The 13,468-nt window shown below is 46.1% G+C and overlaps 1 protein-coding gene across 7 annotated transcripts; it reads left to right on the top strand.

Moving 5' to 3' along the window:
* Positions 1-4,887: 4,887 nt before the first annotated feature.
* On the top strand, positions 4,888-11,605 carry zdhhc1 (zinc finger DHHC-type containing 1). 7 transcript variants are annotated; one of them, XM_061757117.1, is made up of 10 exons: positions 4,890-5,283; positions 6,162-6,354; positions 6,426-6,601; positions 7,002-7,103; positions 7,325-7,449; positions 7,521-7,676; positions 8,634-8,752; positions 9,507-9,568; positions 9,824-9,935; positions 10,418-11,605. In XM_061757117.1, exons 1-10 carry the CDS (start codon positions 5,270-5,272, stop codon positions 10,808-10,810), a joined length of 1,452 nt encoding a protein of 483 aa, XP_061613101.1. In that variant the 5' UTR covers positions 4,890-5,269; the 3' UTR covers positions 10,811-11,605. The 7 variants fall into 7 exon arrangements, with proteins under 7 accessions (XP_061613083.1, XP_061613079.1, XP_061613065.1 ...); XM_061757109.1 differs by having other exon boundaries at positions 6,123-6,354; XM_061757099.1 differs by having other exon boundaries at positions 4,888-5,283; positions 6,123-6,601; positions 9,827-9,935; positions 10,421-11,605.
* The last annotated feature ends 1,863 nt before the right edge of the window (positions 11,606-13,468 follow it).

Here is a 13,468-nt window from a genome sequence, read left to right as displayed (position 1 = left end):
ACAACCGTTGGCACTCACATTCCCTCCTGCGAGCAATTTAGAGTCTTCAATGAACCAAGCACGCATGTTTTTGGGATGTGGGAGGAAAAGCGGAGTACCCACGCAGGCACGGGGAGAACATGCAAACTCCACACAGGCCAGGCCGGATTTGAACCTGCAACCTCAGAACTGTGAGGCAGCTGTGCTAACCAGTCGTTCCACTGTGCCGCCTTATAAATATCCTATTTATTCAAATATATTTTTCATTTGTTTGTAAAATGATTGGAAAGGACTCGAAACCCAACGTGTAGGACTCGCGACTTGACTCGGGACTTGAGGGCAAAGACTTAAGACTCCCTTGTGACTTGTAAAGCAATGTCTTGGTCCCACCTCTGGTTACTTGCGTGACATTTGACTTATTTGACGTCCTGTCGTTGTTCCTCTTTGACTCTTGTCACGCTAACACGCTAAGATGCTAACCCGCTAAAGTGTCGCTCCGTGTGGTTTGTTGACTTTTTGCCATCGAACAGGAAGAGAATTAAGGCAAACATCCGTAACGGGTTAAGAAAACATCATCAGACATGAAATGACACCGAGAAGCACCGAGAGAGTACGACTGTGTGAGAGTATGTATGAGATTGTCATGTTATCGCAAACACACGCAGAGAGGCCATCGCATCGCGTTCGTAAAGTGTAAGAAACACGCACACACGATGGTGATGTGTGTGTGGGGGGGGGGGGGAGGGGGGCGTGGGAGCGTCCTTGAATGGTCGCATATGTGGAGGTCAAGAGGCACATCCTGTCACACAAATTTGTTCATCTGCATCTCGGTGTGTGCGCGCGTGTGTGTGTTTGTCTGTGTTCATGTGTGTGATTTTGCACGTGCATATGTGCTTGTCTGTGTGTTCCTGTGTATGCGTGTGTGCTGGCGTGTTGACTCGCCAGGTGTTCGCACTCGACCGCAGCGAAAGTTGGAGTCGGGAGCACGTAACTCCTTGGCCTTACGAAAGTCTGTTAGCTTATTGCAAAACGCCACAGAGGGGCTAACAAAACCAGCATCGTTGTCGCGGTCGACGGACAGAGCGGTATATTGCGCAACGTGTCCTTTCGTCCTGTGCGAGCGTACGCCTTCTGGAACGTAACCGCCGCGACGGAGGCGGGTTTACTGTGCCGCAGCTGACCGAATGATAAAAATTCCATTTCACTTTTGTATTTAAGTACATTTCAGAGCTTAAGTGCAGTAGTTCATTCAGTACTTGGAAGAGAATATTTCTGTCACAGGTTTGTGTAATTTGGCTTAAGTAGTGCGTATGAACACTTTTGCCACGTCGGACTAATTTTAGGGGACATCGCTTAAGTACTTTTCCTTTTATGTGCACTTGTACTTCAGCGCGGATTGGGAATACTTTTGCTGTGGAGTCAAATGTTGGTGAAGTGGCGTGATCGTGAGCAGATGACCCGCAATGCACGGCGGCGTTTCGTGAGGGGGAGGGGGGGGGGGGGCGTGCCAGCACGTTTCCATCAGAAGGTCAGAGGTCAGGGGGTCCGCGCGTCCTTCTGGAATTCCCCCGACAGAACCTATATGTCAAAGGCTGCAACGGCGGCTTCCACCTCCGCTCCAAACGTGGCTTTCATTTATGACCCCCCCCCCCCCCCCCCCCCTAATCACCCTGTTTGACCTCCAGCGGCCCCCTCGGCCTCGGATTTCCTCTTAAAGGCGCAGGCACGGCGTCTTTTCACACTTGGGTTATTCAATGCACACACAGAAAAATGCTTTTTTTTTTTCAGGATAAGTCCACCGTTTGTCACCCTTCCACGACTTGCGCACGTCTGGACCGATTCAAACCGTTCCAAATTGAAAATGTTCGGCTCTTTCAGAACTTCTTCCAAACACGACAAAATATTTTCCCTCTTCTGAAAGTCCCACTTTCTTCCACGTCACTATTCTACGGAATTCCCTCCTCCTTCAACATTTCTGGACTGATTCAAAGCATTCCAAATAGAAAAGACTTCCCACGTTCCCCAAATTGCACACGTTTCACTTTAAAATTCCCAAAATGGCGGGAGGGACGACTGCGCTGTAAAATTGAGCATGGAGCGAAGAGGACTCCGCATGTGCCTATTTATTGATAATAGAATTATTAGGCATATTCGTTATATTCAACCGATTGAATAAAAAACATCTTTCATGACTGATTGATTTTCAATCATGGCCTCTCATTATTGTAATTGATTTAATGACAGTCCATTTAATAACATTCCAATGTATTTGAAAACATTATTAATTGAATGACATTATTTAGCTAATGGCCTTGTTTAATTTAACGACATTGTTCTTCATTTAATGATGTTATAATTGTATTACATTATTATTAATGACTTTTTAAAGCAATGACTATTATTTATTGAATGACTCATTTAGTAATAGTAGTATTTGTTTAATAAGGTATTTTTTGAATAACTTGTTAAGCGACAATAATGACGTTATTTATATCACATTATTATTCATTTCAGGATTTTCATTACATATTTACTGACATTATTATTTATTCAATTTATTCATTGGGCAGCCGTGGCCCAATGGTTAAGATCATCGCCTGCCACCGTGGGGGACCTAGGTTCAAAACCCCGACTGGACCATCTGCCAACATCCCCCGGACTCACGGCTGTGGTGTCCTTGAGCAAGACACTGATACCCCGAAATGCTCCCCGGGCGCTTCAGCTGCCCCCTGCTCCAGTGTGTTCCACTAACATGTGTATGTGTTCACTGTGATGGGTTAAATGCAGAGAACAAATTTCGTGTGCATGCATGCATGTTCATGACAATAAAAGATGATTCTTCTTCTTCTTCTTCTTCTTCAATGACTTATTTCTTTAAAGGCAAAATGATTTATTTCTATTTATTTAACAACATGCTTATTTTTTATAACTTGTATTATTTTGAATGACATTATTTATATAATATTATTTATTTAAGGACTGTAGGAATATTTGTGTAATATTGTTGTTTAGTAATTTCTTCATGGAATAATATGTAATATGTATGTAAAATGTAAAAGTATGTATTTGATTTTATTACTTAAATAATCCCATTATTTATACTGAAATGATTATTTGTTGAATTACTTGTTGAAATACTATTTCTTTAATGGCAATATTATTGATTTAATGATTTATTAATTTGCTGGGTATGGCACTTATTCATTGAATGATTTTTTATTATTATTTTGTTTTTGCTATTTATTTAAAAACACCGTTATTTATCAAGTGTCCTTTTTGTATGGCTTGTATTAAAAACATACATTAATTCGTCTACGTGGTGATTTGGACATTTCTGTGCGACTTATTGTGACCAAATGTCGGCAGCGGGCCCCCCCTGTTGGTCACTTGGGCTCTTCACACGCTGACGTCACTCGGCGCCGCGTTGGTTGGCGGCACCGGGGCTTGCTGCCCGACAGCTGTTGCCACGGAAACGACAAGCCATTCGGCGCGAAAGGGACGCTAGGCTAACGCTGAAGCTAACCACTCGGCGAGACTGCGCGAATGTGGCGCATTAACGATTGAAAAACGATGCTCGAAACGCTACAGACGAGAGTTGCGCTCCGATCATGTGCGGCCCTCTGCGTTATTTAGTTAGCCAGCGTGCGTCTCTCAAAAAATGCTAACAATGCTAACGGGCTGAGGCTAGCCACAAATATGAAAAGAAGACACGCCCGCGTGCTGTACCACACTGGTTAACCGACGTGCTTACGTGGCGGCCATGTTGGTAGGGGCAACGTTCCAATCAAAGGCAATACATGGACATTGAAGTTAAGTTGTAACTTGCTCAATTCTCAACCGAGTTTTATGAGGGTTATTTATTTTTGTCAATGCCAAAGCGGGTGTTATTGATACAAAACAGTTAATAAAATATTTGTACCTGCGAAAGGTTATTCCCAGTTCCATTGTGATAATTGCAGCGTTGTGCGCAACCGTATGCAGCACAATATGCCGGTATTACAGAAAAATCTGTTTCTTGTTTGAGCTGTTAGAAGCCTGCGTGTTTGCATTATTAAATTACTCAATGTGGAATTCTAAGTAAGTCTCTGTCTACATTTATTCCCCCTCCATACATTCCAGACCAACCCCGCAGTAAGTGAAATAGGCAAAATAGAAATACACAATTTTAATACACACTAAAACGTTTTGGGGGGTTTTGAACTTGAGCTTTTGTTGACGCCGCCTTGGTTTTCTCTGCGTAAATGTCTACCGTCCTGAAAGAGCCACGCAGAAAGTCCGATTTGCAAAAAGTTCTCGATGAGTTCACATTTTCAGCATTCTTATTGATAGAGCAAATGGTGGCGCCCCGCTGAAAAACATTTCTTGCTTAATGGTAAAGACAGCTGCATAAAAATGGTGTGAGTTGCACAATTGACGCTCCAAACTACTCATCAAAGCCATTCCGCTCTTGTCTTGATCGTAATAACGCTAAAGTCGTGCCATAGCTGCGAAACGTTCACCATTTCATGCGTATTCATTCGTATCTGAGAAATAAGAGCATTCATTTTGCTGTCTGATGTTGTGCGAATGCAAAATGGCTGCCTCATCACAGCCCCCTCTGGTGCATTGCGACCACATCAAAACGCTCTCTCCAGTGGCGTTCGGGCGAAAAGACAGCTTCAGTGACAAACGAGAAGAAAAAAAAAAAAAAAAAAGAAAATTAGCACGGAAAAGGAAAATCATGCAATAGGAGAAAAATCATCATCATCATATATATATATATATATGTTTTTTTGTTTTAAATTCATTCATGTTTCTTTATTTTGGAATGTACCCGACCTTATTTGTATTTCATTCTGACAAAAGCCATAGGTTTTGGATTTTATGCAATTAAAAGCAAGCAAACGTGAAGGTCGACGTCATCAATAGGCGCCGCGCGTCGCGCGCTGACGTCATCCTGAATACCAGAAGTGGAGGAGTGGACTTCATTTTGCTGCGTTCCCAAGGAAGCCGCTTTTGGCGTCTCGCTTGACCCGAGGACGCATCCCGTCAAAGGTTAAGGAAAGGTCAGGAGCTTCGACCTCGCAGCCGGCCGCCGGTCAGCATGGACGTCAGCTAACGGTTCGGAGCGACCGGGACGCCCTGTGTCGCGTCGCCGGGCGCTGCTGCTGCTTCTCTGGACCGAGCCGAACTGAGTGCCTCCCTCCCTCCGTCCCTGCCGCAGTGGCGGACGAGCGAGAGGAGAAGAAAGGAGACGAGAGGACGATGTGGCGCAGAAGCTCCATCCGGAACCTGCCGAGGCCCCCCGCTCATGTCTGCTAAAAGGTGAGCGAGCGAGCGAGCGAAAGGACATTTTCCACACACAGCGGCTGAAAGAAGTATTTAACACGCCACCATTCTTCTCACTCGATATATTTCCAAAAGTGCTACTGACCTCAACATTTCACCAGATGCTGGGAACAACCCAAATCTTTCCACACATACCAAGAACGTAGAACAAATAAGCTCACAAATTAAGTTGTGTGTACTCATGTGAATTGACGCATTGAACACACGAAGGGGCAAAAAGGCACGGAAAGCCAAGACAACACCTAAAATCCATCAATAATCCAACAGCAGTGTCAGTGCAAATGAATATCAGCCGGTTCAGTCCTAATTGGTGGCCTCCAAAAAGGTCGTTCCAGTGAGCATGGTCGGAGCCAGAATACCAATCGTACCAGCGTAGTTTTGCCTCCATCAGACGCTCCTGGCAAGATTTCTGACAGAGGAGTGCAAAGAATCATCAGCAGAGTTGTGTAAGAGCCAAGGGCCACCTGCGGAGCGCTTCAAAAAGCATGTCGAAGCTCGTTTAAAGTTTGCTCAACAACATTGGGATCGGGGGAATATCGTCTGGTCCGATAAGAGCAAAATGTAACTATGCTAACTACTAACTAACGATAATAACCCTATTAAATAAATACCAGTTGGCGTGTTCAATACTTTCTCCCTGTGTCATTTTCCATTATTACACACAACTTAATTTCTGAGTTTATTTGTTCTACTTTCTTTGTACGTATGGATTACTTGGGTTGTTTCCAACATCCGGTGGAATTTTCATGTCAATAGCACCTTTGGAAATATATGTTTAGCGGGAAAAATGGTGACGCGTTAAATACTTCTTTCAGCCGCTGTATGTGTGTTTGGCATGATGGTAACGCGCGCAGGATGGATGCATGCACGAAGACGAGCGGCGAGCGGTCAGGCGCGGCGCCGCCGTGCTCTCGGACCAACGGCTGGAGCTGGCCTCCTCATCCCTTGCAGATGCTGGCCTGGCTCCTCTACGCCTACTTCGCCGTCGTTGGCCTGGGAGTCTTTGTGCCGCTGCTGCCCGCGCACTGGATGCCCGCCGGGTATATCGTATCCTTGAGAGCGTGTGCGCGCGCGTCCGTCCACCGATGGTGCGTGAAGCTTCCCGATGCGCGTGTCAGTGCACCGGCGTGATTTTGGCGTGCCACCTGTGCGCTCACGTCACGGCGGTGAGCGTGGACCCGGCCGACCGCAACGTCAGAGCCAAGAGCCTCCGAGGGCCGCTTCCCGTCTTCGACCGGTCCGAGCGCGCCCACGTCATCGAGAACTGCCACTGCTACCTGTGCCAGGTGGACGTGTGAGTCGTCGCACGCTACATCGCAATGACGTCATTGCGCGCCACATTGCAGGTGTCAGACTCGAAACCCCGGAAGCGAATCATGTGCCCACTCCCAGGATTCTCGCTAAAAATCTACATTTCAAATTGCCATTATTTTGTTAAGAAACCCCTTTTTACAGTAACTTAATTGACTGCTATTATCCCCACTTGTGATTTCAACTAGTTATCCATCAAGTTGTTGTGTATATGTTATACGATAAGGCGGCACTTAAGCACGTCTATAGTTTCCCAGTCAAAACGGCCCTGTGAGGGAAACTGTACCTACAATGTGAGCTTTGACGTGCCTGCACCGCATCAATACGACATGCACGCAAAACGTCCCCCTCCCGCCAAAAGAGATGTTTTGTGTGCGTTTCAGGGGGCCCAAGTCGAAGCACTGCAGTGCGTGTAACAAATGCGTAGCCAACTTCGATCATCACTGTCGATGGCTCAACAACTGTGTGGGAAGCAGGAACTACAAGTAAGTCAACATGTTGTACTTCCTGTCTTTTTGTAACACGTGTGTGTGTGTGTGTGTAAACTGTTATTAATTAAAATGGATGGATGAATGTATCGTGTGTGTGTGACTAACCAATGTGCGGTTAGTGTTCGTAACGCATGCGTGTAACGTGTGTGCAGTCTGTGTGCACCTTGTGTGTTTTAATCTGACTGTGTGCGTGTCATCTGCTGGCGTGTGTGTAGCTTGTTCCTGTACAGCGTGGCGTCGGCCGTGTTGGGCGCGTGCGTCCTCCTGGTGGTTTCGTCGTACGTGCTGATCGAGTTCTTCTTAGAGCCCGACAACCTCCGCGCCGACCAACATTTCTGGGGTGAGTGGACTGGGCGTGCGGTCGCTACGGTAGCCTCTCGCACGCTAAGCCGCACCTGCGTTCCCGTTTAGCGCTTAACGAGACGGCGTCGCGGTTCCCGTTCGTGCCGGCGGGGCCGCTGCGAGCGCCGACCGCCGCGATCCCTGCGCTGGCCGCCGTCACCGTCGCCATGGCGCTGCTCGCCTGTGTGCTGCTCTGCCACCTGCTGGCCTTCCACTTCTACCTCAGTAAGTTCAGTGGGAGGAAAGAGTTTGTGAACCCTTTGGAAATTCTCATATTTCTGAATGAAAGGAATACAAATTACATTCGAGAATTCACGATAACCAATCATAACAACAAATCTGTCATCAAATGTGGTCTGCGCGTCATCAAAATCCCACGAGTGAACAAACAGACAAATACCATACAGACAATGATATGTTTTCATATTTGTATTGAATATTACATGCACAATGACATTTACAGGACAGGGAGGAAAATGTAAGTCAACATTTGGGCTGCGGCTTCTCCAAGAGCTAATCAGTCGGGTGCGAGCCGACCTGGAGTCCAATCAATGAGACGAGATTGGAGGTGTGGCTTAAAGCTACTCGAAAACACACAACAGAATTTAGAATTGTCTCCTGCCAAGAAGCTTTGCCTGATGTGAAGCACGCCTACTTCTCATCGACTCGTATAAAGCTGGAAAAGCGTTATAAAACTATCTTTAAAAAGTCTTGATATTCATATTGTCTCTTAATGGAGAAAGTTCAGCACCGTTGCTTCTCTTCCGAGCAATGGCCGTACTATAAAGATGACTGCTGAAGCATAGCTGTTGTTGAGTTGTTGAAGTTATTGTTCAGGATTCTCGAATATAATTTGTATTTATTTTATTCAAGTTGAGTACGTTCTTATTTTTCAAGCTACTAATAAATAGGTCAGTTTTTCCTCATACTTACTGTTGCTGATTATTGTTCTCTGTTTTGGATCATTTCAATAACATCCCACACTACAAAACAAGCACATATGATTATTGCTGATATCGGATCGTCCCGATATCGGCCAAAACTCGAGGCCGCGATATCGGAATCGGATCGGAAGTGAAAAGGTTAGATCGGGACATCCCTAGTAATCGAAGTCGTTTAGGATTGTCGTCCCCGTGTGAGTGGCGGAAACGTGACTATGATTAATGTGTGTACGCGTTTGAGTGTGGAACAGGTTGAGCACGTACGAGTACATCGTGCGCCAGCGCCACCGTCAGGACGGAAGACGAACAAGCACCTCGGAGGACCTCCGGCCCGCCGCCGATCCGTCCGTCCGCTCGAAGGTGATCTCGATTATCAAAATAGTTGTTGATGAATCGATTCGAATGGTTGCGCCTGCTCCACTGCCACCATACAACATCAGAGCCTTTGTTTAGCTTTTTTAGCAATTTCAGCCTCTCAGATTTTCTTGGATTTCTGTTGTCAGACGGTTTATCTTTGTTTGTTTTTTTTTGTTTTTCCAGAATAAGACATTTGTAAACACCTACTTTTACTTTGGAAAACAATGTTGAACATTTTGTAGTTGAATGTAGTTGAACCTGAAGCGGCCTCAGAAGTGTACGTGAAACTAGTAGCCCTTCCTTTGCATGAATCGGTAGGCAAGAGGTCACTCTCACTTTCAAAACGATTAACGAATACGACATCACTCCCTCTCGTGTCATATTGCACAATTATTATTGACACGGAAATGTACACAATAGTAGAATATTTATATATATTTTTTAAAAGTAAATGAGGCATGGCAAGAGTTGCAGCTGTAGTACTAGTAGGTTCGATTCATTGTGATTCGAATGCGAAAATGCTGAGAGCCACAAAATGCAAAAGTGTCGTGGCTGCCGACAACGTCGTCGTGGGACGTGACGAAGCGGTCGCTTCCGACAACTACGTCGTCGTGTGACACGAAATGGTCGCGCCCTACGACGACGACGACGACGTCGCGCGACACGACGAAGTGGTCGCTGCCGACGACGAAGTGGTGGATGCCGACGACGTCGTCGTGTCAGGTCACTGCTGACGGACATCTGATGTCGTTGGCAGGATGGGGACAACTCGGAAACTCTGGGCTATACCAACTCTCCGCTGGACGGGGGGACCGCACAGTAAGACTTCCATTTGCCTTGTTTCATTACCAACTATGTAGGATAGGATAGCATTTTATTGTCAGTCCTGCTTAGAAATATTGGCACTTCTGGGGTGACAATATTTTTTAGCATGACTGTATTTTGTCGAAAAAAAAATCTTCTCTCACTATTCTGGCATTTAGCAAATACAAATAAGTTTGGTAATCCTAATTGACCTAAAACAGGAAAAGTTGAGTCTGATTTTAGGTCAGACATTCATTCTACGTGTGTCAGAAGGTCAAAGGGCAATGGCAGCGTGAGGGGTGTGGCCAGTCCCCTTCTGGAGCTAGAAGCCCCGCCCACTATCTCCACAGAGCACAGCACAGTACAGCACACATACACAAAGGTGAGTAACAGATCTTAGTAAGGAGCGCGTGCAATTTGTTTTTTTTTAAATAATTCTGTTGAACCACAATTCAAAAACAATGTCTGATATTCACTTGTTAATTTTTAATGTATTACTTTGGTCAGTCACGTTATTTCTGTGACTGCTGTGGGTTTTTCCTTCATTAGCAGAAGGGTAGCAACACTTTTTTATCCGTGTGAGTCTCTGCACATATGTAAATAAATATATATATATATATATGTAAATAAATATATGTATATATAAATGTGTATATATATATATGTGTATATATATATATATATATTGTGTGTGTGTGTGTGTATTATATGTAGAGAGAGAAATATACATTTATAGTTATATACAGTGCAATCAATTAGAAATATTCTGATATACAGTATGTATGCAGAAATACATTTCTGTACTAGTGAGGTAGCGTTACACACACAGTTGAGAGTTAGTCGAGTGTGTTGACGTCTTCCCAGAAGAAGACCACAAAGAAGAAGAGGATCCCACTTCCTGGTGCGATTGGGGCAGAAGGTTGGGCCCCGCCCCCTGCGCCGTCTTCGTCGGAGCGGGTCGGCGCGTCGCCTCTGGGCCGGCCCCCTCCGAAACGCCCTGGCCTCCCGCCGGCGCCCTCACCTCCCGTCCGGGCCGCCGCGCCTCCCGCCGAGTACCACTCGGACTCGGCCGAGTCCCTGGAGGAGGTCCCTGTGGCGCTGGACAAACTGGGCTCGTCGTCCCCGCCGCCGCCCCTCCCGCTCGAGACTCACGGGAAGTACGCCGCACGGCTCGGCCCGCCCGCCATTTTCGTGAGCGGCGGCGAGGTGGCGGCGGCGGCCACTTCTTGTCCTTCTCCAGCCGTCGCTTGGTGGTGAGGAGAATTTGACTTCCTGGTTGTCCCGTTGTCGTGGCAACAGCACCCTCACGCTGCCTTCGCTTTTGGTTCCATGCGCACCCGGGAGCGAAAAAGGAATTGAACAGATAAATTGATCACTTTGAACAATCTGTCTTCTGGCGAGTTTGGCTTCAAACCGTCATGTCACCCACCGCTTGTGACGTCGTACAGGGGAGCCAGATATTTGCTCGCGTGACGTTTCCATCTTTCCACATTTATATTCCTACCTCCGTGAACATATTTTTTGACAGATTCATACCATCCCAAGCTCCAACTATTTTTCACGTTTCAAAATTTTTTTGCACGTACAAATTCCCACTTTAAAATAATAATAATGGTCCATTATTCCCTCCTCTTTTAACAGACTGTATGTTAACCGATTCAAAGCATTCCAACCCCCGAATAATTTCCACATTCCCCAAATTTGACATTTTTCCCACATTTGTGCCCATCTTCAGTGTTCCGTCGTGGCATTTCCACATTTGTGTCGCGACCCCAACTTGAGCAACGTTCCACTCTTTGGGTCCACCTTGTCAACTGTCCCCATTTCCAAAATTGCTCCAATTCTGACTTTTCGGACTTTCCACATTTCTTGACCGATTCGGGCTTGAAACCGTTCCGCTCATATCGTTCCACGTTTCCATATGATTCCATTCAACATTTCTTCAGAAATGAAGTGTCTGGTTCTGTTGTTTCTTATTTTATGACAGGTTGTTTGACTGTTTGCCTTGTTTTTGTTTTTTTTCCCCACAATAAACTTGACTTTAGGAACTCATTCACTGCTGTGCGCGTTGATATTTGTCAGGTGGAATACAACGGTTTGGTGCCGAAGTATTTATTCGTCAAGTAGGTTCCTTCAGCGGGTAGGTGTGGAAGATTTTTGTCAGCACGTGTAATGACGAACAGATCCCTGTAGATGGCAATGTTGCGTTGTTGTTTTGCGGCAGAATGATTATTTTGCAGTCTCACTCGGTGTGTTGTCGCTTGAGGTGTCACTAAAAGCCAAAAAGATTCATGTCAAAGTGCCTGCTCTGCTTTTTGGTCAGAAAGCAGTGTTGTAGGTGAAACCTAGCCAAGATGACGAAAGAATGCACATTTCCCCCCGAGCGACAGAAGAGAGTCTACTCTTTCTTTCCACATGGACAATTGGACATTGAATGTAACTGGAGTATTTTCGTCCAATCAACTTGATGGACTTTAAATTGTGAGTAAAAGCCCAAAGACTTTTTAAGGCAGTTGGGCAAGTTTCATTTGAAAGTGGGGGGGGCCGCCAGTGTCGTCACACGTCAGCCCTTTTCCCCCTCGCGCTTGTTGTCGGCAGAATCACACCATGTCGGGTTCGAGCCCAAAAGAAAGACGCGTCTGTCACAGCTGCATAAAGACAAGAACGTCACGGCTCGAATGAGTAGTTGGCCTCGTGTTTCGGCAGAGTTTCGCGTGGGAAGATTGCGACCCGCGCCATTTTTAGGAAGCACGTTATGTCTGTACCGATATGCGCTGTTGCCGTTACACTTATAACGAGAAGTGTATTTCAATTTGCTCTGTCAGTAAGAATTGCAATGCCTAAAAAAGGAATGGTCAATCTTCTTTTCCTTTGGGCTCGACCCTTTAGGGGTCGCCACAGCGTGTCCTCCTTTTCCATGTCAGCCTATCTCCTGCATGCTCCTCTCCAACACCAACTCTTCCCTCACGACATCCATCGACCTTCTCTTTGCTCTTCCTCTCGCTCTCTTGCCTGGCAGCTCCATCCTCATCATCCTTTGACCAATATACTCACGAGTTCTCCTCTGGACGTGTCCAAACATCGAACCTCGGCCGTCCCTCTGATGAGCTCTTTTCTGATTTGATCCAACCTGGTCACTCTGAGAGCGAACCTCAACATCTTCATTTGCTCTGCTTCCTGTTGTCTCTTCAGTGCCACTGTCTCTAATCCGTCTCTTCTTTCCAGTGCATGCCTCCATCTTTCTAACTGTTCCTCCAACCTGCTCCCTGCTTTCACTGCAGATCACAATGTCATCTGCAAACGTCATGGTCCATGGGGATTCCAGTCTAACCTCATCTGTCAGCAAAACTATCACCACTGCAAACAGGAAGGGGCTCAGGGCTGATCCCTGATGCAGTCCCACCTCCACCTTCAATTCGTCTGTCACACCTCACCGCTGTTCTGCTGCCCTCGTACATGTCCTGTATTATTCCAACATACTTCTCTCTGCCACTCCAGACTTCCGCATGCAGTACCACAGTTCCTCCCTGGGTACTCTGTCATAGGCTTTCTCTAGATCTACAAAGACACAATGTAGCTCCTTCTGACCTTCTCTGTACTTTTCCATCAACATCCTCAAGGCAAATCATGCATCTGTGGTACTCTTTCTCGGCATGAAACCATACTGTTACTCGCAAATACTCACTTCTGTCCTGAGTCTAGCCTCCACTACTCTTTCCCATAACTTCATTGTGTGGCTCATCCACTTTATTCCTCTATAGTTGCCACAGCTCTGCACATCATCTTTGTTCTTAAAAATGGGCACCAGTACACTTTTCCTCCATTCCTCAGGCATCTTCTCACGCACTAGAATTCTATTGAACAAGCTGGTCAAAAACTCCACAGCCACCTCTTCTAAATGCTTCCATACCTCCA

Source organism: Phyllopteryx taeniolatus, chromosome 2, assembly GCF_024500385.1.
Source record: "Phyllopteryx taeniolatus isolate TA_2022b chromosome 2, UOR_Ptae_1.2, whole genome shotgun sequence".
NCBI lineage: Eukaryota > Metazoa > Chordata > Actinopteri > Syngnathiformes > Syngnathidae > Phyllopteryx > Phyllopteryx taeniolatus.
Note: the sequence above shows the minus strand (reverse complement) of the source record. Positions and strands in the feature narration are given on the sequence as shown.